This window comes from Notothenia rossii, assembly GCF_949606895.1.
Source record: "Notothenia rossii genome assembly, chromosome: 5".
Lineage (NCBI taxonomy): Eukaryota > Metazoa > Chordata > Actinopteri > Perciformes > Nototheniidae > Notothenia > Notothenia rossii.
In genome coordinates, this window is record NC_136903.1 from 71,249,089 (window position 1) to 71,276,794 (window position 27,706).

General features: G+C 43.5%; 2 protein-coding genes across 3 annotated transcripts in view; one reads left to right on the top strand and one right to left on the bottom strand.

Annotated features, from left to right (window-relative positions):
• The first annotated feature begins 1,161 nt into the window (after positions 1 to 1,161).
• Positions 1,162 to 27,706, top strand: part of LOC307039489 (low-density lipoprotein receptor-related protein 1-like) — a 32,570-nt gene continuing 6,025 nt past the window's right edge. The window contains exons 1-54 of one of the 2 annotated variants that reach the window (XM_079681590.1): positions 1,162 to 1,385; positions 1,598 to 1,762; positions 1,878 to 2,122; positions 2,741 to 2,872; positions 3,898 to 4,125; positions 4,758 to 4,932; positions 7,135 to 7,229; positions 7,330 to 7,479; positions 7,668 to 7,808; positions 8,026 to 8,151; positions 8,258 to 8,389; positions 8,693 to 8,827; positions 9,056 to 9,185; positions 9,304 to 9,430; positions 9,690 to 9,841; positions 9,949 to 10,073; positions 10,260 to 10,634; positions 14,502 to 14,691; positions 14,807 to 15,011; positions 15,171 to 15,363; positions 16,742 to 16,867; positions 17,306 to 17,434; positions 17,525 to 17,644; positions 17,736 to 17,849; positions 17,958 to 18,107; positions 18,362 to 18,484; positions 18,581 to 18,697; positions 18,818 to 18,946; positions 19,086 to 19,208; positions 19,334 to 19,474; positions 19,818 to 20,005; positions 20,098 to 20,281; positions 20,365 to 20,450; positions 20,547 to 20,666; positions 20,782 to 20,969; positions 21,281 to 21,486; positions 21,579 to 21,767; positions 21,854 to 22,002; positions 22,357 to 22,450; positions 22,552 to 22,668; positions 22,766 to 22,885; positions 23,535 to 23,657; positions 23,987 to 24,112; positions 24,193 to 24,309; positions 24,998 to 25,104; positions 25,194 to 25,326; positions 25,429 to 25,551; positions 25,663 to 25,785; positions 25,932 to 26,072; positions 26,177 to 26,314; positions 26,432 to 26,551; positions 26,708 to 26,973; positions 27,063 to 27,244; positions 27,330 to 27,436. In XM_079681590.1, the coding sequence (XP_079537716.1) occupies positions 1,318 to 1,385; positions 1,598 to 1,762; positions 1,878 to 2,122; positions 2,741 to 2,872; positions 3,898 to 4,125; positions 4,758 to 4,932; positions 7,135 to 7,229; positions 7,330 to 7,479; positions 7,668 to 7,808; positions 8,026 to 8,151; positions 8,258 to 8,389; positions 8,693 to 8,827; positions 9,056 to 9,185; positions 9,304 to 9,430; positions 9,690 to 9,841; positions 9,949 to 10,073; positions 10,260 to 10,634; positions 14,502 to 14,691; positions 14,807 to 15,011; positions 15,171 to 15,363; positions 16,742 to 16,867; positions 17,306 to 17,434; positions 17,525 to 17,644; positions 17,736 to 17,849; positions 17,958 to 18,107; positions 18,362 to 18,484; positions 18,581 to 18,697; positions 18,818 to 18,946; positions 19,086 to 19,208; positions 19,334 to 19,474; positions 19,818 to 20,005; positions 20,098 to 20,281; positions 20,365 to 20,450; positions 20,547 to 20,666; positions 20,782 to 20,969; positions 21,281 to 21,486; positions 21,579 to 21,767; positions 21,854 to 22,002; positions 22,357 to 22,450; positions 22,552 to 22,668; positions 22,766 to 22,885; positions 23,535 to 23,657; positions 23,987 to 24,112; positions 24,193 to 24,309; positions 24,998 to 25,104; positions 25,194 to 25,326; positions 25,429 to 25,551; positions 25,663 to 25,785; positions 25,932 to 26,072; positions 26,177 to 26,314; positions 26,432 to 26,551; positions 26,708 to 26,973; positions 27,063 to 27,244; positions 27,330 to 27,436 (8,008 nt within the window). In that variant the 5' untranslated portion in view covers positions 1,162 to 1,317. The remainder of the gene's footprint in view (positions 1,386 to 1,597; positions 1,763 to 1,877; positions 2,123 to 2,740; positions 2,873 to 3,897; positions 4,126 to 4,757; positions 4,933 to 7,134; positions 7,230 to 7,329; positions 7,480 to 7,667; positions 7,809 to 8,025; positions 8,152 to 8,257; positions 8,390 to 8,692; positions 8,828 to 9,055; positions 9,186 to 9,303; positions 9,431 to 9,689; positions 9,842 to 9,948; positions 10,074 to 10,259; positions 10,635 to 14,501; positions 14,692 to 14,806; positions 15,012 to 15,170; positions 15,364 to 16,741; positions 16,868 to 17,305; positions 17,435 to 17,524; positions 17,645 to 17,735; positions 17,850 to 17,957; positions 18,108 to 18,361; positions 18,485 to 18,580; positions 18,698 to 18,817; positions 18,947 to 19,085; positions 19,209 to 19,333; positions 19,475 to 19,817; positions 20,006 to 20,097; positions 20,282 to 20,364; positions 20,451 to 20,546; positions 20,667 to 20,781; positions 20,970 to 21,280; positions 21,487 to 21,578; positions 21,768 to 21,853; positions 22,003 to 22,356; positions 22,451 to 22,551; positions 22,669 to 22,765; positions 22,886 to 23,534; positions 23,658 to 23,986; positions 24,113 to 24,192; positions 24,310 to 24,997; positions 25,105 to 25,193; positions 25,327 to 25,428; positions 25,552 to 25,662; positions 25,786 to 25,931; positions 26,073 to 26,176; positions 26,315 to 26,431; positions 26,552 to 26,707; positions 26,974 to 27,062; positions 27,245 to 27,329; positions 27,437 to 27,706) is intronic. The other variant, XM_079681591.1, reaches the window with a different exon arrangement.
• LOC307039492 (galanin receptor type 3-like) lies at positions 11,029 to 14,470 on the bottom strand. The gene has a single exon (XM_079681595.1). The coding sequence runs from the start codon at positions 12,337 to 12,339 to the stop codon at positions 11,323 to 11,325; it is 1,017 nt and encodes a 338-aa protein (XP_079537721.1). The 5' UTR covers positions 12,340 to 14,470; the 3' UTR covers positions 11,029 to 11,322.

Sequence of the window (27,706 nt, forward strand, 5' to 3'; positions counted from 1 at the left end):
GGCTAAAATGCATGATCTGTTTGGTATTTTGAAAAAAAATCGTATAAATATACCTTATATAGGTACGGGCCCTACAATATATTATTCAAATATAGCATGATAGGTCTCCTTAGATAGGTCAAAACTTTAACCTTATTGACATGTCAGTGATGGCTATTATGTTGTATCTCAAAATGTTTGTGGCGCTGCCTAGCGAGCAAGAACAGACAATAAAACATGTTCACTTTTTGGTGCTAAGCAGAAATCAGATGTCTTTTTAGAAAGGCCAGACCAGTCGATCATGATCACTGTGGATAACATGTTATAATCACCTCAGCAGTAGTAATAATATGAATACAATCATGTGTACAAGTCTACAGTTCGGTTTTGTTGATATATGAATTTGTCTGTGCACATGGCTGTTGCTTGCAAGGTTTACTAAGCGCAAACAATGGGCTACATTCAGTGAGCGTGTGTTTTTCATTGCTACACACAGGATAATGACTCATCAAATAATTAGATTTCCCTCTGATTAGAGCCCAGTGAAGAATGAAAGGGATAGAAGAGAGTTGTGTCTCTTTAGCCCTGCAAGACGCCACATATTTACACCCCCTGCTGAGCCACTACTGTAAACATATGTGTTTCCATTGAATCCTTCTGACATGTGTTTTCTCATGAACAAAGCATCTAAGCATTTCATTAAAGGAATTACAGATTGTGATGCAATGTTAGCTTTGAATCCAAATAGCTAGATTACATTTACATAATTAGTAAATACTGAAGCGAAGCAGATCAGCGCTTCGGGTTACAGCACAATCTGAAATGTTGCCATCAGCAAATCCAAGCCTTCGGAGCCTTTATCGGTCTATATTGAAATACTGTGTGAATTAATTAGGAACTCAAACGCCCCGGAGAAATGTTTATTTTAATCAGTCGTACAATGTACACGATTACGTCAGATTTCTCTACAAATATGGATTATATGAGAAGACACTGCTTGTTCTTTCTTTTCCACCATGTTAGATAGTAAGGTCTATACATTTAAAAACAAACAAAGTTTAGGACTTTTGTCGAAATGTTCAGGGTTAAAGACACAATCAAGTATATATTTCCACTGTATAAAAAGGGAAGGGGGTGACAACACACCTTCAAGTCAACTAACTCTAAGAGAACCATTAATCATTTGTATCTCTCCTTGCAGCTTTAACCAGCTTTGATGTGGTGATTCAGTATGGCCTGGCTACCCCTGAGGGCTTGGCAGTGGACTGGATAGCAGGAAACATTTACTGGGTGGAAAGCAACCTGGATCAGATTGAGGTGGCCAAGTTGGACGGCACCATGAGGACCACGCTGCTGGCCGGGGAGGTGGAGCACCCTCGAGCCATTGCCCTGGATCCCCGGGACGGGTATAATTACTGTACCTTCTGCCAATATCAAAGAATGCACATATACAACACAAGCTAATAGTAATTACTTTTGGTAGCTGGGAGCTGTTTAGCGGTCATACCCAGGATTTAATTGAAAAGTTGTGCTATATACAGATCTAATTCCTGAACATACTGTATGTTAATGATTCAATAACTGCATGTACATGTTGCGGCATGCATGACATTCGCAGGATCCTGTTCTGGACAGACTGGGATGCCAGCTTGCCCAGGATTGAAGCTGCATCCATGAGTGGAGAAGGGAGGAAGACCATCCATAAGGAAACTGGCAATGGAGGCTGGCCAAATGGGCTCACTGTAGATTATCTAGAGCGCCGCATCTTCTGGATTGATGCCAGGTCATTAAAAAAAGCCCAGACATGAAAACAGGCACATTCAGTAAACACCTTTACTTGCACATGCTGTATCTTTCAGTCACACAAAGGCATTAATTGCAATTTCTGCTATACACAGGTCTGATGCCATTTATTCAGCCAAGTATGATGGTTCCGGGCTGATCGAGGTTCTGAGGGGACATGAGTATCTGTCACATCCCTTCGCCGTCACTATGTATGGAGGTGAGGTTTACTGGACAGACTGGAGGACCAACACACTGGCAAAGGCAAACAAGTGGACAGGAGGCAACGTCACTGTGGTCCAGAGAACCAACACACAACCTTTTGACCTTCAGGTCTACCATCCATCCAGACAGCCGCAGGGTGAGAAACACACACATAAGCCTGCACATACTGTAGAGATACAGCTTGAAATAAAGGTAATATCATATATTATATCAGAAGAAACAACTGATATATAACTACCAAATTCCTAATGAGAGTTACAACTCAATATTGTACTTGCTGATTTATGAGGTGTTCTAAGTATAGGGAGTTGTTTTTTTTAATAATATAATAATACATGTTTTATTTATTTTTTATTTTAATATAACAGTATCGTAGGAAAATAAGAGAAACACAAAAACGTACCAAAAAAAATGTGTTGACAGTTAACGGAAAGAAACAAAACAAAAACAACACCAAAACATCACATGTACAAGGAAAACATCTCTGATTAAGTCCTACTGGAGTCGGGGGGGAAAGCGGTGCATGATAAAAATAAAATAATAAGAATAATAAGAACAGACATCACAAATATTTACCAATGCAGTACCAGTACACATTCCGCTTCATATAGTCCCATTTTTCTTAATGTATACAAGTTCTTTAACTGAAAAATACTTATACAATTCTAGATCATTCTGTTGAGAATTCCACAGTTTTACCCCAACCACCGAAATACACATTTGCTTTAAAGTAGTCGTTGCAACTTCTCCCCAGCTCCTAACCCATGTGCGGCTAAAGATGGAAAGGATCCCTGCTCTCATCTATGTCTCATCAACTACAACCAGACATTCTCGTGTGCCTGCCCTCACCTCATGAAGCTGGGCCCTGACAGACGCACTTGCTATGGTAAGTGTGAACACGCATACAAAAATGCAGTTACTGTAGAAAACATACTCTTTGATTCCCCTTTGAGTTAGCAGATAATTTACCCCTCTGCTTGTCTTGGCAAGTTGAATGCCACAGTGTTATCCCTGTCCTTGCAGAATTGTTTATTTGTGTGTGTGTGTGTGTGTGTGTGTGTGTGTGTGTGTGTGTGTGTGTGTGTGTGTGTGTGTGTGTGTGTGTGTGTGTGTGTGTGTGTGTGTGTGTGTGTGTGTGTGTGTGTGTGTGTGTGTGTGTGTGTGTGTGTGTGTGTGTGTGTGTGTGTGTGTGTGTGTGTGTGTGTGTGTGTGTGTGTGTGTGTGTGTGTGTGTGTGTGTGTGTGAAAGAAAACATTTAACAAGACCTTTTTTCACTTTGAGGTGCTATTTGCTGTGACAGCTTTGAGTGCATTGAAGTGTCTGTCCATGAAAAGTGAGAGCGTGTTCAGTCTGTGTTCGAGTTTAGTATTCAGGGCAGCACTTTCTATTATCTTCAGGGGTAATGGAACGGAGAGCCCCATTCTGTCTGATTCAGGCATCAGCCACAACCCTCCACATCCACCAGCTAGTCTGGCCTGGCCGATACAGCGTAACACTGTCATTACTCCCCCCCCCTCTCTCTGTCTCTTGCCCTACCTCCCTGTCTATCATGTAAGCTGCACACAGTTAAGTGATGATAGGACTGTTGAGACCAATGCAATTGTAGCGTCTCTGCACTGATTGAATTCACTCCCGCTGTCATGGCTGTGCTATTGAGTTAGCCAGCAAGACAGACACAATCATTAGAGTCAAAGATGCAATTGGATTAACTGTTTGTTCAAGGGGCAGGAATAATGTGCAGGAGCAGCGATCCATGCTGCAACCAACTATCCCTACAACTCGAGCATTAGCGGGCACTCATGCATTTTACTTTGAACTTAAAGCTGCATTTAACTCCTGATTACCCCCATTGAATACTGAAGATTTGGGGAGTTACTGAAGGATGCATGTCAACATGTTCCCTCCTTACAGAGTCTCGTCAGTTCCTGCTGTACGCTCGCCAGATTGAGATCAGAGGGGTGGATATCGACAACCCCTACTACAACTACATCATCTCCTTCACTGTGCCTGATATCGACAACGTGACAGTGGTGGACTATGATGCTCTGGAGCATCGTATTTACTGGTCAGATGTTCGCACCCAGACCATCAAGAGAGCTTTCATCAACGGCACCGGAGTTGAGACCGTGATCTCTGCTGGTACGGAGGAGGCAACACAAAGTCATTTACACCTGGCTCCATATACCTGGTTCTCTTAAACAATAAAGCCTGGACTTTTTGATATTTATCTATTTCTTATTTTAATATTAGATCTAGCAATTAATCATCATTTTGGCAGTTTTTTTTTATTTATTCAGATGTAGCAAATATACATTTCCCAGATTAATTTGGAAAAATAATACATATATTTTATTTAAATATATTTTATTTTTGTTGCTGTCGTGCTCTTGTAGGTAAGTTTTCAAAGAGACAATAGACGCTGTTGTTGAACCCTTCTAAACCCTTCTTTCTTTAGAATTAGCTCAGCAAGTGTAAAGTGTCTACTGTGCAGACAAAGACTTAAGAGGGCGTATTTTTAGCATGATATCCATTGGTGTAACAATCACATGTATATTTAACAGCCTTTTACACAGCTAATGATTTTCAAACAGTTCCCTGGAAAGATACAAATAAATAGCGGAAGAGTTGGCGTTAATGAGATAGCGACTGTGGCTACAGATGATAATATTGTAATCAATTAGAGGATAAAATCAGTGTTGGCACATTATAAATGAGAAGCCAGTCTTGACAGGTGTTTGATTAATGGCTGTGTGTGTTATTTAATTTTTTAGATCTGCCCAACGTTCACGGCCTGGCAGTGGACTGGGTTTCCAGAAACCTGTTCTGGACCAGTTATGATGCCAATAAGAAACAGATTAATGTTGCCAGACTGGACGGCTCCTTCAAAAATGCTGTCATCCAGGGCCTGGACAAACCTCACTGTCTTGTGCTGCATCCAATTCTGGGGTTGGTCATCTACACACTGTCCCACACCCACACACACACACATACACTTATGCTGTCACACTGAGTCCAAATGAAGCTTTCAGAAATTGTTCTCAGACACCCTCTTGATTTTATCTTTAACCTTCACCACATATACACAGAAGTGTGTGTGCACACAGTCACACACACTAAGCATGTCTGGCTGTCAGGCTCCACTCTGTTTGCAGTCAGCAGTGACAGGCAGAGTAGTTTTGTGTAGATGTTCGCTGACCTCTGACTGTTTCTTCACTCAGGAAGTGGTTCCAATTTTCTCCCCTCATGTCATCTTTCTCCTCTGTCGCTTTCTTTCTCCATCTAGCTCCATTTCTATTTTTAAAAACATAGCTTCTGCACTCAGAAAGACTTTCTGTGAATTATTTACTGCTGGTGACTCTGTCGCTTTCTGTCTCTATTTCTGTTCCAGTGTTTATCTTGAATTCGGTCCGCCTCCTGCCTTGTTTAGCAAATGTCCATTTTCCCCTCCTGCTCCCCCCTTGAAACCTCATCCCCCTCCACTCCCCTCACATAACCTGGCCTCGGCCCCTCCTCTTACCGGCAGAGCAGAGGCAGACCATCTGTATTTATATATTTAGTTGTGCCCCGCAGGAATATGTGTGCTTCTGAGCATTTGAGCTGGATGAAGAAAGGATATTTTCTTAAGAAATGTCTCTGCCTTCTTGTGTTTTTTTGTGTACTCCTTCCTCTCGTTCAAAGACTTAGTCTACTTAAGCGGAGGAATGTTTCCGATCTGAGCATTGTTGGCACGGGGGAAAATGGGAAGCAGATGCTGGATCCATATGCTGGGGCTGCGTCCTCGTTTCTGCACACAAACACACGGCCTAGAATATGTCCAGGAGAGGGTGGGGGCGAAGAGTCAGGGAGGGACAAACTCAAACTTGAATGTGTGTGTGCGCAAATAAACATGAGAATCTGGGTGTTTAAATGCTGCAGAACCTTTATTTAAAGGCATCTTAGCAAACAAATGAAGGGTGTGGTGGATGTGGTGGGATTTAACAGGAAGTGGGTGATGAGGCAGAGGACAGATACTATTTAAACATAGATTACACACAGTCTAAACACAGTGACACACAATCACACGTGTGTGTGTGTGTGTGTGTGTGTGTGTGTGTGTGTGTGTGTGTGTGTGTGTGTGTGTGTGTGTGTGTGTGTGTGTGTGTGTGTGTGTGTGTGTGTGTGTGTGTGTGTGTGTGTGTGTGTGTGTGTGTGTGTGTGTGTGTGTGTGTGTGTGTGTGTGTGTGTGTGTGTGTGTGTGTGTGTGTGTGTGTGTGTGTGTGTGTGTGTGTGTGTGTGTGTGTGTGTGTGTGTGTGTGTGTGTGTGTGTGTGTACACTGAGGACTTTGCCCAGTTTGAAAAGTACCGAAGTTCAGACAAAAGAAAAGTTCTCATTCGAGTGTGCGGGGCAGTGATAGGACGACAAGTCAGATGTGATTTTTTTTGGGCTGCTGAATCGATTGCTGTAAAAAATATTTTGAGTTGGCTTTTCTTGATTTGAGCCCAGCTTAATTGCAGCTTTACAAAATGTCACTATCTGTTGAACTTCATTTGGACTTAAGTTGAAAACAACACATTTTTTTTAAATCATTCATATGAAAGTCACAAATGGTTTGTTTGTGATTTTAAGACCAGATGCTCCACAGTACAGTTTTGGTTCTATAAAAAACATTGTGTAAGATCCAACATACAACCTCAAAACTGAAAACCATAGCCACACACGTTCAAAACTAAAATAAATAATTTATAAAAAACATCACATTATGGTAGGAATATAAGAATCTAACTTGCTGTAATTCATTCCAATAAAAAGGTGGAAAGTTGCTGAATCCGGTCTTGCCAAGTGTCAGCGTGTACATATGGAATATCTAAGATCAAGACACGTGGAATGTGGGCTGTAAAAATATATTTACTTTATATTTTTAAATGGGAGAAAGAGGTGAAGTGGATATACTTCAGTGCGACAGGAAGTTCATGTCAACATATTGATTCCCTTAAATATGTTTTCAATAACAAAACACTTGACCTTGTGCCATACACTGAGCACTGTGGATTGTATTGTGTGGCTTGTCAGTGTCATTATGTGGTCTTTTGATAATGTTTAGTCAATGAGCTAAATTATGATTTGCTGAAAATAAATCTTTAAAAAAAGCTCTCTATGGCCTCTTTCAGGAAACTATACTGGACAGATGGGGACAACATCAGCATAGCCAACACAGACGGCAGCAACCACAGCCTCCTCTTCACCAGCCAGAAAGGCCCTGTCGGTGAGGGCCATGATCAACCTCTTTGTGGGACTGCATGACAGACAGTGCGCCCTAGTGACGGGGCAAGCCATTACACATCAGCTCTGTCTTTGTTTTTCAGGCCTCTCTATTGACTTTGACACTGAGCAGCTGTACTGGATCAGCTCAGGAAACAGCACCATCAACCGCTGCAAACTGGACGGCTCTGGCCTGGAAATACTTGAGGGGGTGAAGGGCAAGCTGACCAAGGCTACTGCTCTTGCCATCATGGGTAAGCTTCCAGAACATACTAATTGTAGCCATAGATACTGTATATGTAGTAATAGCTTAGCAGTGACACAAGATAACAAGACTGTGTTGCAAGTGTATTTGTGTGCCTTTTTAAAATATGGCTTCCCATAGTTAGGTGTGCTTCTCAGGAAGAGTGTTGAGCATCCTGTTTTCTGTTGCATCCTTTAGGAGACAAGTTGTGGTGGGCCGACCAAGGAACTGACCAGATAGGAACCTGCGACAAGAAGGACGGCGGAACCTGGAAAATCCTGAGGAACAGCACATCTCCCATGATGCACATGAAAATCTACAATGAAACTGTGCAGAAAGGTACAGGGAAAGAACTGCAACTCTTTTCTGAACCTTTCCATACATCTTTTTGTTAAAGAGTTAGAAAACTGTTTTTAAATCCAGGGTAAAAAGCATCTCATTGAAGTGTTGTTCTGCTTTTTGCATGTGGCCTGTTTATCTATGCCAAAGCACATGATGTCTCTAACTCCTCTTTGATTTGTTTTGTGTTTTTGTTCACATGCTTGTGTGTTCCCAGGCAGCAATCTCTGCAGTAATAACAATGGAGACTGTTCCCAGCTGTGTCTCCCCACCTCCCCGACCACCAGAGCCTGCATGTGCACTGCAGGATACAGCCTGCGCACAGGGCAACAGTCTTGTGAGGGTACGTCACATTCATACACATGAATTTTTTCTTCTTTCACCCAAATTTGGAAGTGATAGATGTCTGATGCAACTTCAAAACAATGAATTGTATTTGTCTGCTGTAGGTGTTGGCTCTTTCCTGCTGTATTCTGTGCATGAAGGCATACGTGGTATTCCTTTGGACCCGTCGGACAAGTCTGACGCCCTGGTACCGGTGTCGGGCACATCGCTTGCTGTGGGCATAGATTTCCATGCTGGTAAGACTTTTTTTACAACATGTATGTTTTACTCAAACGCTTGATACAAATGAATTACCCCAGCATTAAAGCTGCTCCATGTATAACATCAACATAGACAAATATCAAGACACAATACATGAAAAACCAACATTTAACGTAGCAGCACAATCACTGAGAGAAAACATGCTCAAAGACCCTTTAGCGTGCATTTGATCTGGGATTTAGCTTTACTGTGAGAATTGAGTGATGCACAAAGGAGTGCTTCGGTCTGACTTTATTGAGTATAGGATAAGTTATGTAATGTTTGACCTGTTTCCACAGACAATGACACTATCTACTGGGTGGACATGGGCCTGAGCACCATTAGCAGAGCAAAGAGAGACCAGACCTGGAGAGAGGATGTGGTCACCAACGGCATCGGCAGGGTGGAGGGCATCGCTGTGGACTGGATAGCAGGTGAGGGACATTTATTTTGCTGTCCATCATCCTTGCTTTTATGTTACCACCCAGCAGGAAGGGAGATTAATTTAACTGAGAAAACAAGAAAAGACAAAAAAAATAGAGAAACACCTGAACTGTAAAAAAACTATTTTATTTCTAAGGTCAATAACAGTAACTTCTGAAGTGTCAAAAAGGAGTTCAAATAAGTTCAAATAATCATTGTTTCTCCTCCATCCTCTACAGGAAACATCTACTGGACGGACCAAGGCTTTGATGTGATAGAGGTGGCCAGACTGAATGGCTCTTTTCGCTATGTGGTGATCTCCCAGGGCCTGGACAAGCCTCGTGCCATCACTGTCCACCCTGCGAAAGGGTGAGAGGAAACAACACTCCATTAGCACTGTAGCTGTCTGTAGCTTCTGCTTCTCTAATCCCTCTCATTATTGATTACTGAGGAAGCTGTGCTTTGCTGTGTTTGTGTGTGTGTCTAGCTACCTGTTCTGGACAGAGTGGGGCCAGTACCCTCGTATTGAGCGGTCTCGTCTGGATGGCACGCAGAGGGCTGTTCTGGTCAACTCCAGTATCAGCTGGCCCAACGGCATCTCCGTTGACTATGAGGTGCGGTTTAACAGACCCGTTCTTGCTTTAATATCACTATGTTACAGTGCAGACTAAGGCTGTCCCCGTCGAAATAAATTCTAGTTGGCTTACACACAATTGTATCCTTTAGTTAATCAGTTGTTTTAATCAAAAGATCAACATGAAACACAGTAAATATAATTTAAAAAAAACGTAATATTGAGAATGCAGCCCTAGTACAGACAGCGGGCCCTGCATCCCAACATCACTGTGACCATTATCATCCGTGTGCATGTAGGAGAGTCTGCTGTACTGGTGTGATGCCAGGACGGACAAGATTGAACGGATTAACCTGGAGACGGGAGAGAAAAGGGAAGTTGTGCTGGGCAACAACAACATGGACATGTTTTCTGTGTCTGTGTTTGAAAACTACATATACTGGAGTGACAGGTCAGATATTACACCCTCATTTGTATGTTATTTGCGAGGAATATTAGTCTTTAGTTTTAACATTTAAAAAAATGTTAAGCTTAATTTCTGCTACTTTTTTGAACCAGGACACATGCTAATGGCTCCATAAAGAGGGGCAACAAGGACAACGCCACAGACTCTGTGTCTCTGAGGACTGGTATTGGAGTACAGCTCAAAGACATCAAAGTGTTCAACAGGGCCAGGCAGCAGGGTAAGCACTGATTTGAAAACATTGTCTGCTTTACAAGTGAAGAAATTAAACATTATAATATATTAAATATTGTAATTAACTACCTCACTTCAATGTAATTTCAAATGTTTTCTATGAATGATTTTCAAGTTTGAGAAATGTAATTGTAGTTGATGATTATTTAAAAGATTTCATGTCTGTTTACAGGAACAAACGTGTGCAAAGATAAAAATGGCGGGTGCCAGCAGCTTTGCCTTTTCCGTGGCAACGGACAGCGGACCTGTGCCTGCGCTCATGGCATGCTGGCTGAAGATGGCTGCAGCTGCCGGGACTATGACGGCTACCTGCTTTACTCAGAGCGCACCATACTGAAGAGTGTCCACCTATCGGATGAAAACAACCTAAACGCACCCATTAAACCGTTTGAGGACCCGGAGCACATGAAGAATGTCATAGCACTTACGTTTGATTACAGAGGAGGTGGAGGAAAAGGAGCTAACCGTATATTCTTCAGTGACATCCACTTTGGCAACATCCAGCAGATCAGTGATGATGGGTCTGACCGCAAGACTGTGGTAGAAAGTGAGTATTCACACATCTAACATTTGTGTAAACCTTTTTTTTTATCTTTTAAAAATAAACCTCCACTTAACTTTTATCCCATTTTATCTATATTTGAATCGCCCTCCCAAAGTGGACATTGTCCTGTCCTTTGGTTATACATTTCTTGTTGAATGTCAAAGAACCTTAGTTGTAAACATCAGACCCCCCACTGAGAAAATCTTGTGGAAAAGAAAACGGCTCGAGCCCAAAATAACCCCAGTGATCTAAACACAACCAGGAAGCTTTTCTTCTGAAGTTGTAGCCAAACTAGAAAACAAAATGAAAGCTTTGGGAACAAAGTGGAGCATAAACACTGTACAGATAGACCTTCATTCACCTTATCTCAGAAAAAAACACCCATGTGCGCAGTTAATGTTTTACTGAAGTGTCTTTACTTTAAACCGTTTTACAAGGAATGCGTGATTCAGGATTGTTTGTGCCAGTGTCCCTGTAGAGCGGCCCCTCCCAGGGCTACCGGTTAGATTTCCTTGTAGTGTTATTTGGTATTGCTATTTTGCCATTCAAGTATACTTTCCTCTGAGAGTATGATTGTGTCCATTCTTTGCCTTTAGTTTTTTTTTTTTAAAAGCAACTCAGTTTGTAATGACTGTTTACAGTTATTCCCGGTTGTGAGGACTTTCCCAGTGTTTGTGTGTTAGCTGTTTTGTCAGGCAGCAGCCATAGTCACAGAAACATTGGCCCTTTGTCCTCCCCTCTTGAACAGCCTCAGTAGGTCTTTTCTGAATTTTTGGGACATCAGTACATACAGGATGGGGTTCATCACTGTAGAGGAGGTAGCCATGAGGCGGGCAAATACAGTGAAGGGGCCATTACGTGGGAAGGCACCAGTGGCCCCTGAGCTTTTATCCGCCAATAAGGCCAGCGTCAGGCCGTATGACGGCAGCCAGCAGAGGGTGAAGGCCAGCACCAGCATGGCAGACGTCTGAGTCACTTTGCTCTGGTAGCGCTCTACTTGAGGGGCCCTTCCTGCATGCCGCCTCCCCCACAGAAACATGAAGATGCTGCTGTAAGCCACCACGATGGTTACCAGTGGAAGCAAGAAGGCCACGAGGAAGTGAAACAATCCATAGATCAGCTGGTCTTTGCGGGTCTGGAAAGCAAAGCAAGCGAGGCCATCAGGTGTTCGACGTGGGGTCCCCACAGAGCGAAATACCAGCTGGGGGGTGGCCAGGCAGCACGCCAGCACCCAGAGGAGCGCAACTGCTATAGACACCCTGCATGGGGAGAGGAGGCTGAAGGCTCTGGCAGGCCGCACCACAGTCAGATAGCGAGACACAGCCAGCAGGGCCAGCGTGAAGGCGCTGGCTGAGGAGCAGGCAGAGCCAAGGAAGCCCGTCAGACGACACATAAAGTCTCCAAACGGCCATTGCTGCATGGCTACAGCAGCAGTGTGGAAGGGAAGCATGGAGAGCAGGAGCAGGTCTGCTGCGCTCAGAGCCAGCAGGAGGGCGTCAGTTCCGGTTCCTGTCATGGAGCTTTGAGGGGACCGTGCTCCCATCCCACTTCTCCGCCTTCCACACAAGATCACTATCACCAATGTGTGACCGCTAACTCCCAGCAGCAGAATAAGTACATCTAATATCGGGACCAGGACCCGCTCCACATTCCCCAGCGAGGTGTCACTGCTGTTCCCGAGCAGATCCTCTGAGCCCGTAGAGTTCATCCTGTCTTCAGTTATGGAGACGTCTTTCAGTCATACTGCCACTGTTGTCCCTTGGTTGGGTCGAATATTATCAAGCAGGTCATAAAACTACAGATAATACGTGTGGGAATGATGAATCATGCGATGAGCCAATAACAGTTTACTCAGAAATAACAGCGTATTGATTTCCCAACGACTTCTTCAAACGTTCATGGTAAAATTAACCAATACAAGTACTGAAGGTGGATGTAATATATATATATATATATATATATATAAATACATACATACACACAAACTACATTGATTTATGTCCCTAACGTTATGAAAATGAAACTCCTTTTAAAATACATTCAGCAAATGTCAATTTTCGTAGTAGAGTTAAAGCTGCTTCCATTGTGCTGTGTGTGAACCAGGCTACTCCAGTCCTCGCAATCAGCTCCACCTCTGATTGGCCGGGGGCGATAAAGTGAGTAAAATAAACTCAGACCCCTCCATTAAAGTCAAGAAACTCCTGATTTCTTAGCTGTTCCTCTCTTGTTACGAGCGTCCAAGTGTTGAGAGCTTGCCGGCGTCAGTTCTGTGATTTCCTGTCACCTCAGAGCAGTCGGCTACTCCACATGACATCTCAATTAGGCCTGGGCTCAGCTATCCACAATCAGCCGCAATCCTGCCTCCATGGAGCAGATCTCCTGAGAAAGACAACTCTAGCGTAGAAGCAAACATGAGGCGAATAGCGACAGTCAGGCAGGATGAAGCAGAGTAGGCAGCAGGTGAACTATGGACTGATTATCAGAGCAGGCCAGAGATAGGCTGGCATGACCCTCTGGGGGAGGGCCTAATGGGACCAGACATAGTTTCCCAGGGTCCACTGTTTTGGTTCATTTTCTGAAAGAATCTATACATTTTCTCCAAGTGTGCCTTCACACACATGTATAAGGAACACACACATGTATGGTACATAAACAGGGTGACAGTGATTTAGTGTTTGCCTTCAGAAATCTGGGTAATTATTAACTGCAGGTCAGCAAACACTGAAGTGCTATCACACCTACCACAGATAACTGCAATAAAGAACTATCAGTGTCAGTTTAACCAGCTGAGCTCAAGAGCTGTAAATTCAGCTCATCTGTTTTATCGTCAACAACAAGCGAACATGTACAGGGACCCAGATAGGCTTGGGTCAACAATGTGGAGATAAACAGAGCTCAAAAGCAAGAATTTGAGTAGAGAGTGCTGTCGGCTAGAGATTTACAATTCATTTACAGCACCAAGGAAAGAGGAAATAAGGGCGAATGGATTTCATGTTGCTCCTCATCGATTTGAGGGGAATTGATTTATGACCATTAGAAGTAGAAGGCGGTTGTTTTTGCCTAGCATGCCTTCGCTTGGCTCTCCTCTTCCTTTGCCCCATTCACAGGCTCATAGCATGAGCCAGTCAAATGTTGATTCATGTTAGCCGCGTTGCGCTGGAGATGTTGAGGTGTAGTGTTAAGTGTCCCACCTGGTGGTGAACCGCGCTGAAAGAGAGTGATCATACCCAGCCCTGTAAAGGCCCGCTCTTATCATTAATCCCGTCCAATGGCAGTAACAAGAAGGCTGCTAATAACAATTATTTATCATCGGAGGTTTCTGATTTGTCTTTTCAAGTGTATACTTTTCTCAAGCACACTTTACCAGTGGACCAGCTGCTGTCTGTCTGCCTCTGCATAACTTTGTTGATGTGTAATTATATCTTGGCTGACTGTTGCTTGTCCTCTGGCCTGTGTGCAGGCAAGGAGCTCTGAACATCTTACTCATTTCAAGGCTGTGGGGCAGAAACAATGACTTTTTATTTCTCATCTGTTGATGAGGAAGTGCGATGGAAAGTAATACGCTAGGCGGAAACTGTTATTGTGACCTTTTTAGTGAGCTATTTGCTGGATAAAAGCCTCAAATCACACTGTGTTCTTGGTCATTAATAACAAGCTGTCATGTCCATAGCCCTGACTCTGTGCTGTCCCACAGCAGTCTGCCAACACTGAACTGCTACCAGACAGTCCACATTTGGCCTTTTAACATATAACACGCTTCTTTTCCTTTCCCTCTTTTCTCTTCTGGCTTCTCCCTCTTTGTGGTTCTTTTTCTTCTTTCTTCTCCACACTACTCTCTGTATTCATCTCTATTGCTTGATTCTTTTTCAGATATTGGCTCTGTGGAGGGCTTGGCGTATCACAGGGGTTGGGATATGCTGTACTGGACCAGCTACACTACCTCAACCATCACCCGGCACACCGTGGACCAGAGCAGCTGGGGTGCCGTTGAAAGGCACAGCGTGGTCACCATGTCAGGCGATGACCACCCGAGAGCCTTTGTCCTTGATGAGTGTCAGAGGTTAGAGAGATTACATGAACTCACATCACACCTCCTTGCAATAAAAACGATTCCTTAAGTAAGTCCGAAAGTGAACATGAACACTACTGATAGTTTTTTTATCTCTCTCCTGCAGCCTCATGTTTTGGACCAACTGGAATGAGCAGTCTCCCAGTATCATGCGTGCCACACTGTCCGGTTCCAATGTCCTTGTGATCATTGGGAATGACATACGAACCCCTAACGGCCTGGCCATAGACCACCGCGCTGAAAAACTGTATTTCTCCGATGCCACACTAGACAAAATAGAGCGCTGCGAGTATGACGGCACTCGCCGCTATGTGAGTGACATACACAGTAAAAACACTTTGTAATTATATGAGGCTGTGCAAAGGAAAGCTTACTCTACAGTATGATTGTATTTTGGGGTTTGTTACAAGGCTTTCCTTTCCTGAATGTATAATGTGAGGTGATGGCTGTGGATGTGCCTCCCCCTGCAGGTGGTGTTGAAGAATGAGCCGGTGCATCCGTTCGGCCTGGCTGTGTACGGTGACTACATCTTCTGGACGGACTGGGTGAGGAGGGCCGTGCTCCGGGCTGACAAATACACAGGAGGAGACATGAAGGTGCTGCGTGCAGACATACCTCAGCAGCCAATGGGCATCGTGGCTGTGGCCAATGACACCAACAGCTGTAAGTGTTTACACAGTGCAGGATTCAGCTGTTTGTGTGTGTGTCATTAATAATATAAACTGTGGAGTGAAGGTGTGACAGATTGATTGAAGTACATATTGTGAAGGACTGGGTGTTAAGATTGAAAGCCTACTGTATGTGCGTATTTTGAAAATAATGACTATTTAATTAAGGAGCTAATCTACCAATTTAAATACCTACAAAGGTACTTCCTTGCATTGGTACAAAAACAAAAGTCCATCATAAAAAGCAATAATAAAGATGATTTAAAAAAGTTTAAATCTAACAATTAACGAAACAAACATACATTTCAATCTTTAGCAAAAGCTCTGTTAGTTGACAAGTTCAGGCCATCTCATTTTGCATTAACATGCAACTAAACATGTTTAAAGAGAGTGTATAAACACCCATTTTTTACATCATGATAAATCAAGATACCATTTCTTGTTAGAATCGAGGTAATGTCTTAAAATTGCATTACAGCACAGATTATTGTTCCTTGGGGATAATATCACGGTTATTATGTCATGACAAATGAATCTAAAAAAAAAAACTAAAAAGTTGAATTTAGGCATTTTTTATGAAGCGAATGTTGTGCTTTGAACAAAAGCACATACTAACAAATAAACAAATATGTATTTCTACTCACAGAGAGATGTTAATAATGTGACAGAAGTAATCTAGTAGTGACTGCAACAGATGTAAATGAAGCGCGTGCTGAATTGCAATTTTAACTCAAATCCAAACTTATCCTTCCCATCTTGTTCTACGTCTGCTATTGTCTGTATCCCTATAAATCAATGCAGCCCTGTATTTTTTTTCCGCCCCATCGTCAGCCATCTTCTCCCTCAAGTTGCCTCATTCAGTAAACTCTCTCTCGCTCCAATGCCCACGGCGACCATACAAGCGGAGAGCCTGTGGTAATAGCTGCAAATCCCATTTAGATTGAGTCACATTGAATTATGCATTCAGGGGAGGCAGAGCCATCGCCGCATTCATGCAGGCCGATCTGTCTGATGATGTGGATGCACATGTGGGTGGGGGGGGGAGAAAGTATGTTTGCTTGAGTGCCAGGAGGTTGGATGGGGGAAAGTTTAGCCTGTGTGTGTGTGTGTGTGTGTGTGTGTGTGTGTGTGTGTGTGTGTGTGTGTGTGTGTGTGTGTGTGTGTGTGTGTGTGTGTGTGTGTGTGTGTGTGTGTGTGTGTGTGTGTGTGTGTGTGTGTGTGTGTGTGTGTGTGTGTGTGTGTGTGTGTGTGTGTGTGTGTGTGTGTGTGTGTGTGTGTGTGTGTGTGTGTGTGTGTGTGTGTGTGTGTGTGTGTGTGTGTGTGTGTGTGTGTGTGTGGTTAACGTTCCCTTTACTTTCATCATCTCTGCATAGGTGAATTTTCTATGTGCCGTGTTAACAACGGAGGATGCCAAGACTTGTGTTTGCTGACCTCTGAGGGAAGAGTCAACTGCAGTTGCCGTGGTGACAGGAAGCTTTTGGAAGACAACACCTGCATAGGTAATAAACGACAGGGGGGAAACTAAAAGTTTAGCTTAGGATGCCAGAGAAATGGTGCCATATAAAGTTATAACCTTATTATAGTTATTTTGCTTTTCAAAACAATTCAATGATGATCATGATTGTTTACTAAGTATTAGGATGCTATGTTCAATGTTATTATATCATTAGTTTGTGTTAATGATTAATTTGTGTCATTAAGTTTGTGTTAATGCTGACTAAATAATTTGTGAAGCTTTAAGAAATTGTTAGCAAAACATTTAAAACACAACATTTATACATATGTCAGTATTCAAGTATTCACCCTTGTTTTCTTTTTAACTAACTATCATTTTGATATGTATTAATGATTGTTATGAGTGTTGCATGCCATTTATTTATATTGTGCATGTTCATATGATCAAATACAAAGTAAATGTTTCTGTTTATTTCTCACAGCCCTTAACACTACTTGTAACAACCTTGATGAGTTTGAGTGTGGAAATGGAGATTGTATTAACTACACGCTGACTTGTGATGGCATGGCCCACTGCAAAGACAAGTCTGATGAGAAACAGTCCTACTGTGGTAAGTGGAAGCTTTCTCTTAGTCAAAACATTTCCAACTATATTTTTGTTGTTGACATTTATAATGTATCATTGGGTGTCTGGTTCTCAGCCAACCGGGTGTGCAAGAAGGGTTACAGACGCTGTGTAAACAGCCGCTGTGTGGGGCACAGCTCCTGGTGCAACGGGAAGGACGACTGCGGGGACAATTCTGACGAAGTCTTCTGTAACGGTGAGTCCAGTCTCCAGATTAAAGGAGTTCTTACGGTCAAATTACATTTTCAATTTATAAAAATACTGTCTCATGTTTTTGTGTTTGTCAGCCACACTGTGCACAGTCGATCAAGTTCAGTGCAGAAGTGGAGGCTGCATCTCCAACTCCAGCAAGTGTAACCAGAAAGTGGACTGTGAAGATGCCAGTGATGAGATGAACTGCAGTAAGTCAAAATGATCCGATTCATTCAGTAAAGTAAATGTTGTATAAAATGGCTAACACTTTCTACTTGGCTACAGTAAAAGAATATTGCTGCTGTTTTTTTTTCAAGCTGCTACGGACTGCTCCAGCTACTTCCATCTTGGAGTGAAGGGAGTAACATTTCAGAAGTGCGAGTTCACCACACTCTGCTATGCCTCTTCATGGATGTGTGACGGAGCTAATGACTGTGGAGACTTCTCAGATGAAAGGAATTGCCCAGGTATTCTACTTGCATATTTTCGGAAAAGGTCAACAAAAAAAATCAACAGATGGATCAGAGCGAGATGTCCATTTTGGATTGTCCCAAGTGGAACAAAAACAGCACATGTTTTCATCCATTAAATTGTAGTTCGGGAACACGTTCTCCTTAAAAAACGTTGCAGTGTTAAAATGTGTTTCCTGTTTTTCTTCTCATTCTGGCTCAAATCCTAATGTATTTTATCCTCTGACTTGCCAATTCTCTGTCGCTGGTAGGGAGCAGGAAAACCAAGTGTCCAACACATTTCTTCACATGTCCTAGTGGACGTTGTATCCCTTTGAGCTGGACCTGCGATAAGGAGAATGACTGTGAGAACGGTGCAGACGAGGCTAACTGTGGTAAGTTTAGATACCAGAACCCCAAACAAGCTAAATTGCAACAGCCTGTTTTGGCACTTGTATTTAGTTCTTTATACATTCTTTCCCGACCTCTAGATAAGTTCTGCTCAGCCACTCAGTTTGAGTGTGGGAACCATCGCTGCATTCCCAACCGCTGGGTGTGTGATGGAGCCGACGACTGTGGAGACAGCAGTGACGAGGACAGCAAGTGCAGTGAGTGTTGGACACAAATCATTAATGAATACATATACAAGAAACATTAGCATTAACATATTAAGCACACAAGGTATATTGGTATATTCACGAAACTTAAATAATCTATTTCCATCCCAGAGACCAAAACCTGCAGTCCTGAGGCGTTCCAATGTCCTGGATCACACATGTGTATCCCTCAGCGTTGGAAGTGTGACGGAGACAAAGACTGTCCTGATGGGGCTGACGAGAGCGTGAAAGCCGGATGTGGTGAGTGCAGGCTGGGGTTGGATTTGGTCAAAATAAGAACATTTTAATAACTCATAGAGGCAAAGAAAGACATACATCTGTGCTGCACATGGAGGGGTGCATTTACCTCATTCACTCACCAAATATGTATATGTCTCAGTGTTCAACGACACGTGCAGCAGCAACGAGTTCATGTGCCAGAACCGACAGTGTATCCCCAAGCACTTTGTGTGCGACCATGACAACGACTGCAGCGATGGCTCAGACGAGTCCCAGGAGTGTGGTGAGTGAAACCATGACCTCTTATTCCTGATGGGCAGATTTAAAAAAAAAAAATAAAAAAAAAAAACCCTCCTCCTCCTCCCTTTTAACAATGAGTTCAACCCTCTGTGCTTTTTTTTGCTGCAGAATATCCGACATGTAGACCCAGCGAGTTCCGCTGTGCCAACGGACGCTGCCTCATCCAGAGTTCATGGGAGTGTGACGGAGACTTTGACTGCCATGACCACTCTGATGAAGCCCCCAAGAACCCACACTGCAACGGCCCAGGTTAGTTTCACAGACGCACTCCAGAATAAATTGTTCTTTAATTTACATTATTTTATATCTATTAGATTAATCAGGATGTTAATAAACACCTGTGTGATATGGACAATGTGGACAAGCAACATTAAAGCATTAGCAGCAGATCAAAAGTAAAGTAAGAAAACATGGATAAGGCCCATCCATCATAAGAACATGTTATTGCACATAAAAGTGACCAATACAAAAAAACATATTTGGCTATTTGAAAGCACTCTCAAGAGCTGTGACTAAATGTTGAGAATCTGAAATGATAGTAGCTGCTGGTTAACATTTTGTTTCTGATTTCCTATCTTCTTACCTTTCACAGAGAAGAAATGCAACGACACTGCATACGCTTGCAACAATGGGAACTGTATCAATGAGACATTGCTCTGTGACCATAAGGACGACTGTGGCGATGGCTCCGATGAGCTGAACTGTTTCGTTAACGAGTGCCTGAACAGCAAACTGAGCGGCTGCTCCCAGCTCTGTGAAGACCTTAAAATAGGCTTTAAGGTAACAGGCAAACACTGAGCAAATCTGACTTTAGCTCTCCACTAACAGCATGCACTGTTGCTTTACCTGCTTTGTTCTTTGCCCCCTCACAGTGTAGATGCCATCCTGGCTTCCGTCTGAAAGACGACGGGAAGACTTGTGTCGACATAGATGAGTGCACAACCACCTATCCCTGCACGCAGCGCTGCATCAACACACACGGCAGCTTCCACTGTCTGTGTGTGGAGGGTTTCCAGCTTAGCCCTGAAAACCCCACCATATGCAAATCCACCTCTGGTAAGAAACAAGACAAGTTTAATAACATTCAGGAAGCGTTTTGGATAAACCTAATCGCATATGATGTCTCCCCCTCCCTGCAGATGAAGAACCCTTCCTGATATTTGCCAACCGCTACTATCTGAGGAGGCTCAATTTAGACGGCTCCAACTACACACTTCTCAAACAGGTTAGACTTTCAGATAAAGCTTATGGAGGGCTTAGAAATCCTGCAAACGGGGGTTTATCTCTGGCCCAGACTGATGCAGCTCCTGTGCTTTGACAGGGCTTGAACAATGCTGTGGCTCTGGATTTCGACGTTCGCGAGGAGAAGATTTATTGGACAGATGTGACCACCCAGGGCAGCATGATCCGGCGCATGCACATCAACGGCAGTGACGTACAGGTCAGTGTGGAAAACGGACATAATAGCAGCATATCAAAAGGAATTCATTCATTTTGCATGAATGTGCAGTAAAAAAACAAGGAAAATGAATCAAGAATCCGTGCTCATTTGTCAGGTCCTTCATCGCACATCGCTAAGCAACCCAGACGGTCTGGCAGTGGATTGGGTCGGGGGAAACCTGTACTGGTGTGATAAGGGACGGGACACAATTGAGGTGTCAAAGCTGAACGGAGCATACCGGACAGTTCTGGTCAACAGCGGCCTGAGAGAGCCCCGCGCTGTGGCTGTGGACGTGCGCTATGGGTAAGAGCGAGACAACTTAAAAAGATCTGGCTCAAAAAGCAGCAGCAAAGATTTCTGTGAGCAGGGAATATTTATTTCATTGGTGCGCTTAACTATCATAATCAATGAATGTACTCCTGAGTTAACCAACTTAATCAGTTGTTAGCTACAGTAAATGTGTATTATGTATATTTAAGCACTTATGCGATTTTGCAAGTGGTTTGAAATTCAATGTTTTAGTTAACAAACATGAGATGTCTGGAACGTAGTTGGTGTCAAATTCTGATTTGTAATGACCAATATCCTAAACTAATTCAGAGTATCCCTGCCAGGTACCTGTACTGGTCAGACTGGGGAGACACGCCCCACATAGGAAGGATCGGGATGGATGGCTCCAACAGGAGTGCCATTATAGAGGATAAGATCACATGGCCCAATGGCCTCACACTGGACTTTATTAATGACCGCATCTACTGGGCTGATGCTCGCGAGGACTACATCGCATTTGCCAGTCTGGATGGGTCCAACAGACACACAGGTAACACACACATAAACTCATTTAAAGTGTGTTTATGTAATATTAAAGTTGTTGTTACTAACTTACTCGTCTTTCTACCTTTGCTTCTGTAGTTCTAGTTCAGGATATTCCCCACATCTTTGCTATGACTCTTTTTGAGGAGTACATCTACTGGACAGACTGGGAGACAAAGTCCATCAACAGATGTCATAAAACTCTGGGAATCAACAAGACCGTCCTGATCAGCACCTTACACAGACCGATGGACGTCCACATTTACCACCCGTACCGCCAGCCTGAAGGTAAAACCAAGTTGCTCGTCATTCACAACAACATGTAAATCTTAATCTATGTCTTGTCTGATGAATCTACGTTGCTTGTTCTTTAGTGGTCGGCCACCCCTGCCAAGATAACAACGGAGGCTGCAGTAACCTGTGTCTGCTCTCACCTGGAGGGGGCTACAAGTGTGCCTGCCCCACCAACTTTTACCTAGCAGCCGATGGCAAACAGTGCTTGTCTAACTGCACCGCAAGTCAGGTAAGCTAGCTTTACCGGCACACATACATGTAAATATATTTAATATGTATATATGACCCAAATATGTAGAGTATATATATTCATTCAATTAATTTCTTATTTTAAAAGTTACTGAACTGTATATCATTTCTGTGCTGTCCTGTTTTTCAATCTTACCCTGTTGCTGTTTAAACAACTGAATTTCCCCACGGGGATTAATAAAGGTCCATCTTATTTTAGCTAGAGGCTATTGGCTATTGGTTTAACCTGTATTAACTCATTATTCACTTTTTTTATACTGATTTCTTTACAGTACATTTTTTCCAACATAAATAACTTGAAAACCATTTGTTTTTCCTTTTCTCTCCCTTCAAGTTTGTTTGCAAAAATGACAAGTGCATTCCCTTCTGGTGGAAGTGTGACACTGAGGATGACTGCGGGGACCGCTCAGACGAGCCTGCAGACTGCCGTGAGTGATGATTCCAGTATGACTACAATGATAGCGGTGGTTGTTGCAGTATACAGTTTTGTTTGGTCTGCTTAATAATATGCTATGTTTTCTGCCCATAGCTGAGTTTAAGTGCCGACCGGGCCAGTTCCAGTGTGGGACGGGCATCTGCACCAACCCGGCCTACATCTGTGACGGGGACAATGACTGCCAAGATAACTCTGATGAGGCCAATTGCGGTACACACCTTCTTAAACTTACATAATATAATTGTTTTACTGGTGTGTAACTATAATAACCCATATAATTTTGGGTTTGTTGTCTCTCTTTCTCCAGACATCCATGTGTGCCTGCCAAGTCAGTTTAAATGTACCCACCCCAGTCGCTGCATCCCGGGCATCTTCCGGTGCAACGGACAGGACAACTGTGGAGAGGGAGAGGACGAGAAGGACTGTCGTGAGTCTCATTGTCCTTTTACTTCCCTTTGGCCTCTGTTATGTTTATTCTTTTGCCAGGCTGGTGGGAATGCCTGCCAATTGTGATTTTGGTCCAGTGTGTCTGTTTGTCAGTTTATCTTAACATTATGGTCCAAAAAGTGATCTATAGAAATGGAAGCTTAAACAGTCCCTGTTGTAGGAAATCTACTTTTTATAGTCACCTCTTTGACTTTTTGTCTTTTGCCTACATAGGCCACAGTTATACATACTGTATCTCAACATTCTAATGAGCAGATAAATTGCTGAACACTGAAATTGCTGAACACATCTCTGTCGATTTTGACCTTTCCTTTAGCAATACCCTTAGGCCAAATGATGTTGCATAATGTAATTGCCATGACATTTTCTGAGCACATTCATCCTCCACAGAGGGAGAAGACTTGAAGTGTTCTGCCATGCCATCCTGGTCAAAATTTACATTTTAACAGCTTTAACTGCAAGGCTGCAAGAAGAATAGCAAAAATAACCGTGTTATTATGTAACACACATAGCAGCCTCACGGGGCCACTTGCAGAACTTTAGCATTGCAGTCATTTGTATTTGGAAAATGTGTGTTGAGGTAGCAGTTTCTCTGTATCTAAGGGAGTTTCTATGTATTTGTTGTGCAGCGGAAGTGACGTGTGCCCCCAACCAGTTCCAGTGTGCCATCACCAAGCGCTGTATCCCCCGGGTGTGGGTGTGTGACAGGGACAATGACTGCGTGGACGGATCTGATGAGCCTGCCAACTGCAGTAAGCCGCCACTCATATTCTCTTCTCTTCACAGCAAGAACACGGTCCTCTAATACTTCCTGACTGATAATATTGATTGGAGGCTCTTGATTTCTGCAAACAACTAAAATATAGAGAATATTTCATGTGCTATTTGAGTTTAAAATAAGAAACCACGGCCACAAAGATTATTTAGAGATTCATTATTAAGTTAGCCATTATTGAAGCTTAATAATAACATTTCTATCTATTTGTTATCTGTTAATTCTGTAACAGAAACAGAGTGACTAAGCCTTTCTTCCCATGTCTAGTGTCACCATGTCTAATCCATTAAACCCTTTCTATTGCAGCTCAGATGACATGTGGTGTGGATGAGTTCCGTTGTAAGGACTCGGGGCGCTGCATCCCGGCCCGCTGGAAGTGTGACGGAGAGGATGACTGTGGAGACGCCTCGGATGAACCCAAAGAAGAGTGTGGTAAGGACAGGGTGAACGATGGGGAAAGGAAGTCAGTTACAGGGCCATGCTTGTACTAATCATGTCTGTTTGGTGCTCAGATGAGCGTACATGTGAGCCATACCAGTTCCGCTGTAAAAACAACCGCTGTGTGCCTGGCCGCTGGCAATGCGACTACGACAACGACTGTGGGGACAACTCTGATGAAGACAAGTGTGGTAGGTTCCCCTCTGTATTTTACTTTGCTCCTCACTCACATAGCCACAACCACAGTTCATCACAGTCTGCATGAAAGCAATTATTTATAACATGATATCAGATGCAATGAGTTTTAGTTAGCAATGTATCGCCTTTCACTGTCTGTTTGTCTGTTATAATTACTCGACTACACGCATTGTTGAGACTTTGATTTCCATTTTTGCATTAATAAGTTCTGTGGCCATTTGCACACCTCACGTCATTTCATGTCTATTTTGCATTTCACACTGGCCTGTTGATGTGAGCCAGAGGTAGGTGTTTTCACAGTTTCAGCTCAACCATACACAATCTTAGCTACCCAGTCTTTCGTGTGCCCCCCCCCCCAGCCTGTCTTTCGTTCTGTGATCCTTTTCCTTCCTTTTCAATCCCTACTGCTCCTCTTCCACAACATACCGCGTAGAGAATGTTGCACCATCCCCACCTGCACCCCATGAGTTATTACTGTCATATGAATTATCAGCCTTATAATATTCATGTATGTCAGACTGTCGACAGAGCCTCCTTTTCTCTTCTTGCAGTCGGCTTTTTCCCTCCTTTCTCTTCCTCTTTTTCCTTCCCTAACGCCTCTCTTTGGTACTCGCCTTTCCTCTCCGTTCCTGCTCAATCATTCACTCTCAGCCTTCTAAGCTGCTTTCTCTCTATCCTCAGTGCCTCGTAAGTGTTCGGAAAGCGAGTTCTCATGCACAAATGGCCGCTGCATTGCCGGCCGCTGGAAGTGTGATGGAGACCACGACTGTGCTGACGGTTCAGATGAGGTATCCCTCAACCATATTACTCCTTTATTCTGCTTTGAACATTGACACACTAAAGGCACTTACAAGAATCATTCTTTGGTTTGTTACAGAATGGCTGCGATGTGAAATGTGACAGTGATCAGTTCCAGTGCAAAAATGGCCATTGCATAGCCATCCGCTGGCGCTGCGATGCTGATGTTGACTGTTTGGATGGCAGCGATGAGGAGAAATGTGACACTGGAGGTAATGAAGACACTTGTTGTATCTCCTGGATGCTTGTGTGTCAGCAGCGGATGTTCTGTGTTATTCATTCCTCTGTCCTGTTCTCTCACCGCCGTGTTTCAGTGGGTAGACACTGCCCCCTGGACGAGTTCCAGTGCAACAACAGTCTTTGTAAACCCCTGGGCTGGAAGTGTGACGGCGAGGACGACTGTGGAGACAACTCAGATGAGAATCCAGAGGAGTGTGGTAATAATCTCTGTTCACAGTCAACAGTGTTCTTAAAAGAATGACCCGGTTGATACCTTTCCTAAAAGCAATCCCTCTCTTTCTTAATGTTTTTCCCCTTCTGTCCCTTAGTTAAATTCCAGTGCCCCCCCAGAAGGCAGTTCCGCTGTCATAACGATCGCGTGTGTCTTCCTTTACCAAAACGCTGTGATACTGTCAACAACTGTGGGGACAACAGCGATGAAGTCAACTGCCGTGAGTTTGTTTATTCTTTTCTATTTCATGTTTTAAAGAGACTATAAACTGTAAGTGAAATAAACAACTCAGGAAAGCATTGTATGCTAACTGCTATGTGATTATAAATCCTTTATTGGGATCTAACCTCTCTGTCACTCCTCCAGCATCGACTCCTTCCAGACCAGTGTGTAAGAAAGATGAGTTCCAGTGCTCTAGTGGTCTCTGCATCAGCTCTGTCCTGCGCTGCAACTACTTCAATGACTGCGAGGACTATGGTTCTGATGAAATCAACTGCAATAAGAAAGGTGTGTTGCGTCTCAGTATAAATGTCTTAATAAATTGGTGGTTGTCCTTCTGAAAGCTTATCTTATCTTTTCTTGTCTTTTACCACCTGTTCCTGTGCCTGCAGACACGGTGCTGAATGACTGCCGCAGTAACAGGACAGTGTGTGGAGATGGAGATGAAGCTCATTGCGTGGTGAACGGCACCGACTCTTTCTGCTCCTGCAAACCAGGCTTCCAGTCCAATGGACGTAACAGCTGTGAAGGTACAGTTTTCCTTCACACACTCTACGTGTTTTAAATGTGTTATCGCATGTTGCGGTGGCAATGTGCTCTTAAAACGACTTGTAATGTGCTTCATCTGGCCTTGGGGCATTTCACAGATAAGAACGAGTGCAAGCAGTTTGGTGTGTGTTCCCACATCTGCAACAACACTAAGGGTTCCCACAAGTGTATCTGCCACAAACACTTTGCCAGAATCAATGACACCTGCAAGGCTGATGGTGAGCGCTTCCCCCTCTAATAGACACTTAGTTTTCCAAGTTTATGTACTATAACAAAAACCCTGAATTCCAGTGCTTTTTCTCACATCTCTTCAATCTACTACAATATCTGTTGGTTATTTTCCCGGCCTGACGTGACTTTTTGTGCATTCCCAGCTCCGAGACAAGTGCTCTACATCGCTGACGACAGCGAGATCCGCAGCCTGGACCCTTCCATGCCAAACTGGCGCTATGAGCAGGTCTTCCAGGGCGATGCCAACGTGCGCATTGATGCCATGGACCTGCATGTCAAGTCAAACCGCATTTACTGGACCAACTGGCACACAGGGCGGATTTCCTCCTATGATTTGCCTTCTTCCTCCTCCTCCCCAAATAGCAACCGTAACCGACGCCAAAGTGAGTCGAGGGTCACAAACGTGGAGGTGAGTGTGTACAGTATTTATGTGCTTGTACCTAGGTGTGTGTCCAACGATGGAGGTTCTGAGTACTGTTTCTGTGTGTCGGTGGTCAGATCCCGGATCTGAAGATGCCCCGTGGCATTGCTGTGGACTGGGTGGCAGGGAACTTATACTGGACTGACTCTGGCAGAGACGTCATCGAGGTGGCCCAGATAAGTGGAGGACGCCACCGCAAAACGCTCATCTCCGGCATGATCGATGAGCCTTACGCCATTGTGGTCGACCCCCAGAGAGGGTGAGCGGATAACAAGAATGCAAATGCAAAAGTATTTAATAGATAACAGCACTAATAAATGGAGCTTTTACATTTATTTCATTAGGAAAATGTACTGGGCCGACTGGGGGAATCATCCCAAGATTGAAACGGCTGCAATGGACGGAACAATGAGGGAGACGCTGGTGGAAGAAAACATCCAGTGGCCAACTGGTAAAACATGCAAACACACATTCTCCACTCGAGGTTACAAATTTGATTTAGTGCGTTCAATTAAAAGTTGTAGCTCCTTTACACTACTCACATATAATTGATCATTTAAAAATGATAAAATAAAACAATGAATATAAAAATATTTGTATACATACCTACAGAGACTTTGGTTTATAGTGGGAATGCAGGCAGTGCAAACAGCAGTGCTCTGTGTGGAAAACCAGCTTAACTGAAATGTTACGCTGGTTTATTTTAATGGTGGGTGGGGGA

What these genes read in the sequence shown, in the direction of transcription:
- LOC307039492 (XM_079681595.1), bottom strand. Translation starts at nt 12,339, where the DNA reads ATGAACTCTACGGGCTCAGAGGATCTGCTCGGGAACAGCAGTGACACC.